The following is an 8312-nucleotide window of genomic DNA, read 5'->3' as shown; positions in this document are numbered from 1 at the left end:
TAGCACCCACAATTAATCGACCACCCCTTTTCAAATCACCGATATTCTTTCAACTATCACAAAACCCTCGGCAGCCGTGAGCTTTGGAAGCTTTCTCGTGGAGTTCCAAGCCTCGTCGTTCCTCCGTTCTTCGTCGTCGTCGTATAACCGAGCGTTTATAACGCAAAGGCACACCCTAATCTCCTTTGCTCATCCATCATATCATATAACTCTTTTAATTGTTGGATGCATGAAGATCATATAGAAGTTTTCTGAAATTTTCGGATTTATGCACTCTTGCATGTTAAACTCATGATTTGAATTTCTTTAAAGTGTTTCTTGCACGTTAAGGGCTGCCATGATCCTATAATAAGTTGTAACAAAGATTTAAATTAATAATCTAGTCCCCTTACCCACCCAAGAAAACCAAGAAAAACCAAGAAAACCCAAGAAACAAGAAAGAAAAACCGCTTGTGTTGTCTAGGCTTGTGGGTGATCGGGGTGCTTGTTTTAAGGGGCCGACTGGGTCTTGGCTTGGTCCAGGACTTAGTTAGGGTCTCGATTGAGTCTAGGGCAGAGTCCTAGCCACGCTAGGACTCAGGTTGGTAGTCGGCGAAGAGTCCTTCGCGAGAAGGACTCCAGCCGAGAAGCAAGACTGCATGCGTGCAGTATTGCGGGCTTCGTGGGGGAGGGTGCTCATGATCCAGGGCTGGTGGGCTATGGTAGGGTGACCCTTCAAGGTCCTAGGAAGGTGTACAGGGAGTTGGCTCGGGGGAGGAGTCGACGGGTAGGGCTCTTAGTTCACACAAAACCAGAATGGTTCCTAGAACACTCTCGGCCAGCACTTGTAGGACTGGTGTTGCTTCGTTTTTGGGTTTGGGGCGGTTTCCTTGTTAAGCTTAGTGTCCAGTAGGCAACTTTGACATGTTGGGCAAGTTTTGGTTCGATATGGCTCGGGGGTAACTCGATAAAATTAAGAGATGGCTCGGGGTCGAAGTTTAGGTGTCAAATAGAGTTCTAAAACAAAGAAAATTTGGAAAACGGCTCACGGGGGTCGAGTCGTGGTCCATAAGGGCTAAAATAATATAAAAAGACTAAATTTAGAATTTAGGAATTTTATATTAAAGTTTGGTATTTTTCGGGATTAAAACACCATTAAAACAATTAAGAAAAGATAATTGAAAAAGTCCAAGTTTTATGCCAAATAAAATTACGGAAAAATTCATATAAGCTTAAATAATTATTTGGGACATTTTAGAGTCATGAAATCAAGAAAAAAGTCGAAAACAGAAAATGTCGAGGCCAGGGGTAAAACGGTCATTTTACACCGAGAATTTAGTAAAGGTCATGGCAGTGCCCTACATGTTGTTTTTACGATATTATGACTATTCTAAAATGTTTATGAATTTCTCATGATTTAATTATGATTTTTTTTAAATGTCTGAAGGATTTTTATGATGTTTAAGAAGACATTTAAAATACATGTTGCATGCTTGGTTTCAAAAATGAAAAATGTTATGTTATCCATGATTTTTTACAAAGTGATGCGAATGAAAACGTTGAAGGAAGTGAAGTGATTGTGACTAATTCGTTAATAATGACGACGTCGTGAGGGTTATGGTCCCAATGGGAGCCCGACGATCGTGTTCCCATTGTTGCGAATATGAGGTTATGAGGTTTGAGGTAAGAATGGGAATGTCGTGAGGGGAGAAGGCCCCAGAGGGAGCCCATTTATGGGAAAGGCCCTAGAGGGAGCCCCGACGATCGTATTTCTATTCGATCATGTAGGCCAGGGCCCAGTTGACCGGTGAGAGTGTTGCTGGTGTCCCCCGCCGCCCAGTACTGTGGTTATATTTCTGATGGATCCATCGTCATGTCATGTCATGTGAGAAAAGTCACAATTAACGATCTGAATTCAACAAAGGATAAAGAAAGATGAAAAATGTTATGATTATGTCAAAAGGATTTTATGTCATGTTGCGGAAAAATGTTAAAGTTATGCATATCATGAAATGTTATTTTTACTTAAAAGTATTTTTCACCGTTATATGTTGACTGTATTATGTATTACTCGTTATAAAGATTATGGTGTGTTGAGTCTTTAGACTCACTAGGTGTGATGGATGCAGGTGGTTCTGAGGGAGGTCTTGATGAGTGATACTACTGGACTGATGGCGCACACAACCCGAGGACCAGCGCATTATTTTCCGCATTACGCTTTATGATTTCTTTTAAAGATTTTAAGACTGTTTATTTATGCTTTTGAGAGGTTTTTGAGAGTTTAGTATGGGCTACACTTTTCAACATTTATTGCTTTTTAGGTTTGGTAAAACAGTTGACGATTTCATTTTATTACTATTGCACGTGATTTTTAAAATGCTAGATGGTTGGTTTTATTTTAAAGGGATAAAATATTTTATAAAAATATTTTCATGTGTATATTGAGTTGGCCGAAATATTTAGGAAAAAAAAAAATTTCTAGTACTTTTACAAATAAAAGATGAGGACGTTTCATTTCAAGCCCTTTGAAACAGTGTTCATGTATATAAGTGTGAAGTTTTATACTATAACTGGGAATTGTAGGTGCATTAGAAAACTATGCTACACAGTTTCAACACAACTTATCATAGTATGTATGCAATGCAGTATGCCTAAGTCCTAAAGATGCATATGCAAATGAGATGTTGTCTGAGATGTTGTAACATCTGAGACAACATCAAAGAGTGATTAGGCAGTACACATGCTGAGAGATTTCTTAAGGTTGGAAAACTTCTAAAAATCTAATGCTTTGGTGAATATGTCGGTCAGTTGGTTATTTGTTTCAACAAACTACATTCGAATCAATCCTTTCTCTACAAGATCTCGAATAAAATGATGTCTTATGTCAATGTGCTTTGTTCGAGAGTGTTGTACTGGATTTTTTGAAATTTTAATAGCACTTGAATTATCACAGTACATAACTAAGGGTTCACTCTTAAGCCCATAATATTCTACAATTTGATTCATCCACAAAAGTTGAGTGCAACCACTTCCAGCTGCCACATATTCAGATTCAGCAGTTGAAAGTGACACACAGTTCTGTTTTCTACTATGCCATGAGATCAAGTTATTTCCAAGATAAAAACAACCTCCAGAGGTACTCTTTCTATCATCCAAGTCCCCTGCCCAATCGGCATCAGAAAAATCTACTAGATTTAAGTTGGTGTCATGAGTATACCATAAACCTAAGTCAATTGTTCCGGCTATGTATCTTAGGATGCGTTTTACGGCTTTTAAGCGAGAAATTTTAGGATTAGACTGGTATCTAGCACATAAACAAACACTAAACATTAAGTCTGGGCGGCTAGCAGTCAAGTACAGGAGACTTCCTATGATGCTGTGGTAAAGGCTGTTGTCAACATCTTCAGCCGCAACATCCTTAGATAATTTCTCATTTGAGCCCATAGGTGTCTTCATGTGCTTGGTGTTTTCATTTGCAAATTTCTTAACTAGATTCTTAGCATACTTACTTTGACACAATAAGATGCCATCATGCATTTTTTTGATTTGCATACCAAGAAAGAAGTGTAATTCACCAACCATGCTCATTTCAAATGTGGATGACATGAACTCAACAAAATTATCAGCATGCTTTTGAGATGAGGAACCAAAGATTATACCATCAACATAAACTTGACAAATAAGGATTTCACCTTTGGATTTCTGAATAAAAATGGTATTGTCTACCTCATCTCGTTTGAATCCAAGTTCAAGAAGATATTATGTTAGTCTGTCATACTATGCACGTGGTTCTTGCTTCAAACCATAGATATCATTTTTCAACTTGTACACATGATTCAAATCATGTGCATCTTCAAATCCTTTAGGTTGTCTGACATATGCTTTCTCACACAAGGTACCATTCAAGAATGCACTTTTGACGTCCATTTGAAATAATTTGATTTTCATGTAGCATGCAATGGCTAGCAGAAGTCGGATTGACTCAATGCGGGCAACATGAGCGAAGGTATCATCAAAATCAACCCCCTCAACATGTGTGTACCCTTGAGCAACCAACCTTGCTTTGTTTCGAATGATGTTCCCTGACTCATCAGTTTTATTTTTAAAAATCCATCTAGTTCCAATTATATTAACGTGGTCAGGAGGTGGAACTAGATCCCAAACAACATTTCAAACGAATTCATTAAGCTCATCATGCATAGCATTGATCCAACCATTTTCCTGTAATCAACTTTCTCTTTCTTTCGGGTTTGGAATTCTCCTTGCACACTTCCAATTATTTGAGATGATGGATGATTTTTCTGGATCTTAGTAGGTATATTCTGTCCATCATCTGCTGTGTCATCATCACTATTTGCTTCGTCCTCAAATTCAGTGACTTGAGTGTCACATGTTGTGCTAGGTGTTGCAACATCTGGGGCAACACCAGCATTTTCCAGTATTGTCGGGTTTTCTAGAAGATCATCAACGTCATCCTCAGCAGTTTTCTTCTTGAGATCTGCACAATCATCAAAACAACAATAATTGATTCCATAATAGTCCTTGTTCTTAGATTAAACATACGATAGGCTCGACTATTAGTGGCATATCCTAAAAACAGACACTTATCACTCTTTGAATCGAATTTAGCAAGTTGATCCATGTCATTTAAAGTGTAACAGATGCATCCAAAAATATGAAAATATTTGAGATTAGGCTTCTTTCCCATGATTATTTCATAAGATGTCATGGTTGAGCCACTTCTCAAATACACTCTGTTTGAGATATGACAAGCCGTATTTAGGGCATCTGCTCAAAAACGCTTTGAGATATTCTTTGAGGACAGCATCACCCTTGCCATTTCTTTAAGTGTTCTGTTTTTGTGTTTGGCAATTCCATTCTGTTGTGGTGTTTTTGGTGCCGAAAATTTGTTTGAGATACCTTTCCTGTCAAAAAATGATGAGAACAAAGAATTCTAAGATTCCTTACCGTGGTCAGTCCTGATTCTTCTTACCTTCAAACCATGAAAGTTTGTGATTCTTGTGACCAATTGTTTAAACACACTGAAGGTCTCTGATTTCTCCATAATAAAACTAACCCATGAAAATCGTGAGAAATCATCAACACATACGAAAGAGTATTTCTTACCTCCAAAGCTTTCGACTTCCATATGACACATAAGATCCATGTGAAATAACTCCAGACAGCGTGTTGTCCCAGATGTTGCCAACACCGGGTGTGACACGCGAGTCTGTTTTCCTTTTTGACAGTCTCCACACACATATGATATTCCAGATGAAAGATTATGCATACCTCTTACTGCATCGTACTTACTCAAGTTCTTCAAGGTTTTGAAATTTGCATGTCCGAGTTTTTGATGCCAAAGGTCAAGTTCGGTGATTTTCACATTCTTGCATGAAAGTTCCTCACCTATTTTATAGCAATTATCCGAAGACCATGTACTTGTCATAATTCACATGTTAGCTTCATCAAAAACTTCACAGTTATGTTTATCAAACTTAACAAGCAAATTATCATCACACAATTGGCTTATGCTTATAAGATTTGAATTTAATCCTTCAACATGAAGCACATTGTGGAGCTTTGACAGTCCTTCAACATTGAGAGTGCCCTTTCCAACAACTTTTCCTTTAGCTCCCCCTCCATAGGTTACTCTACCACAATTTTGTTCAACATAATCGATGAGATGTTCTCTTGAACCTGTCATGTGGCGTGAGCTCCCACTATCAAAGTACCAATGTCCTGCATTGTTAGTTTTTAATGAATTATAAACAACATTACAGTGAGTTTTTACCTTTGGTACCCGGACTTGTCTTATTGTATGTCGATGGTGAGAGGTGTTGCGGGAAATGTTGGACAACATTTGGGGCAACATCCGGCTCGTCTTTTGATTCAAGCGGTCATCTCTGAGTTTAAAGCAGTAAGTCCTGATATGTCCGGGCTTAAAACAATAATGACATACATATCTTCATTTTCTCTTTTTAGGAACATGTGTAGTATGTTGTCCTTTTGGTGGAGAGCTTTTGGTTGAAGATGTATTTTGAGATTGTGTGAATGTTTCAGTTTTTCCTTTCACAAACACAGTAGATTTTGAAGATTCACCAGTTTCATATACACTGTCTTTTAACCCTAAACCCTTCTTGTCATCTCTTCACATTGAAAGAATGGTTTCAAGCTTGGAAGTGCTTGAATTAACTTGGATAGGGTTTCAGTAGCCTTTTGAAGTTCATCCTTGGTCTTGCCTAGTTCCACATCCTTTTTGAAAAGAATGACTTCAAGTTTCGCAACCACGGCTTTTAGATCAGTGTTTTCCTTTACAAGAGTTGAGTTAAGCTTGTTTCTTTTGGTCCAATCCTCAAACAAATCTTCATAAAGCTTTTGAACACTCTCAAGAGTCATCTCTTCATCATCAGGTTCCAATTCTTCATCTGCATTCGAATTTCCAGAATTTGTGGATTTTAAGCACACTGAATTTTTGCAGATGTTGTGGCCACACCTAGGGCAACACCTAAAAGATTCACCTGCAGTCTGCGATTTTCTGTCAATAATGTAGTCAAAGAGGTTTGATTTTCTTCATCAGTGGACTTCTCTTAAACATCGGATTCTTCATCGCTTAGAGACACATTGTAGCCTTTGTTTTTTCGCAATCTGTAGCACATTCATTGGCATAGTGTCCAAAGCCCTTACACTCTCTACATTGCACCGAATCATACCTTTTTGAATTGTATTTTCCCTTGTCTTCATTCCTTGGTTGAAATTGTTGCTTGGCAGGGAACTTTTGAGACCTTTCAGGTGCAGGAAGACTTAGAAATTTAGAGGGTTGTGCATCCTTCTTTTTTATCTCTGATTGTTTTCAAATAATCCCCAAATTTCTTTGTGATAAAGTAGATAGAGTCCTCACAAAGGTCTGATTCATTAACCTCTTGGGATATTTGAAGAAGGTCATCATATGGGTCATTTCAGACTTGGAATGTTAGTGTTTTCCCTTTGTCTTTCTTCTGCATGTCCATGTTCATCTCTAAAGTACGAAGTGAACTGATAAGATCTTCAAAAGCCATCTGAGAAGTGTACTTAGCCTCATCTATTGCACAAATTTTTATGTTAAATATTTCGGGCAAGGAACGAAGGACCTTGCTAACTAAACGCTCATTGGAGATATGGTCTCCACAACTGAACGCTTCATTAGCAATTTCCCATAGGCGACGATCATAGTCTAGTACAGTTTCAGATTCTTCCATCCTCATCATCTCGAATTTGGAAGTGAGGATCCTCAATCTGGTTCGTCGCACAGTCTCAGAACCTTCACAGTGTCTTTGGAGGATATCCCATGCACTTTTAGCCGAAGTACAGTTTGTGATCAAACTGAACATATTTATGTCAACCGACGTAAAGATGGCATTCAAGGCCTTTGAGTTGTAGTTTGAACTTTGCACTTCATCAGTAGTCCAATCAGTTTCAGGTTTTGGCATGTTGTCACCATCTTGAGCTGTCATATTTGGTTAAGTCCATCCATTGATGACACGCTGCCATGCCCGTTCATTTATGAAATTTTATGTAATATCTGATTTTGACCTTCCATAGGCTATAATTGGTACCATCTAGGACTGGTGGTCGAAGTGCTGCGTTTGCAAGTGATGTGTCCATTTGATTAATTTTGTCAAACAAAACAAAAACCAGAATCAGCACTTAGTATATCAAGAGTAGGCTCTGATACGAGTTGTAAGAACTCGTGTTGTTCGACAGATACCACAAATAATAAAAATATCAGTATAGGATGTAAGACCGAGAGTTTGTGTTTTACCAGAATTAAATGTTGTGCCAGATGTTACAACATCTGGGACAACATGCAGCGGAATATTATATTTGTAACACAAATTCACTTTAAATAAATAGATGGACGATATTTAACATACACAAGTATAAATACTTGTGCATATACTTGTGTGGTGCCTTATGGAAAAAAATTAATCACTAGAAAACCAAACTGTTTAAAAAACCTATCACTAGTGATTATTACAAAAATCAATTTCCTCAACACTTAGAGAAAATAAATGCTTTCTAAAACAACCAACAATAATAAAACGCAATTTAAGAAAGAAAAACTTGATCCCGAAAAGCACGATCAATTAGATGCAATTTTCAGTCAACATCGTTACGGATGTTGTCTGTAGATGTTAGCAACATTCAGAGCAACACGGTAATCACCACACTTCAAACAACAACGGCTTCGAGAATTATTTTGCTCTGAAAAATCTTCACTACGTGTATGTATGATCGATATTCAAGAAGACCTTTACCACTATCCTTGACCCCTTGTTTATAGATGAAGAGTT

At 37.9% G+C, this 8312-nt stretch overlaps 1 protein-coding gene across 1 annotated transcript; it reads right to left on the bottom strand.

Annotated features, from left to right (window-relative positions):
* Positions 1-5431: 5431 nt before the first annotated feature.
* On the bottom strand, positions 5432-7472 carry LOC140835831 (uncharacterized). The gene is made up of 3 exons (XM_073201241.1): positions 6945-7472; positions 6222-6507; positions 5432-5721 (listed from the first exon to the last, which is right to left on the bottom strand). The coding sequence occupies exons 1-3, from the start codon at positions 7470-7472 to the stop codon at positions 5432-5434; spliced, it is 1104 nt and encodes a 367-aa protein (XP_073057342.1).
* Positions 7473-8312: the final 840 nt, after the last annotated feature.

The sequence above is a fragment of the Primulina eburnea genome, chromosome 7 (assembly GCF_022965805.1).
Source record: "Primulina eburnea isolate SZY01 chromosome 7, ASM2296580v1, whole genome shotgun sequence".
Taxonomy (NCBI): Eukaryota; Viridiplantae; Streptophyta; class Magnoliopsida; order Lamiales; family Gesneriaceae; genus Primulina; species Primulina eburnea.
This window is presented reverse-complemented; position numbering and strand designations above follow the sequence as displayed.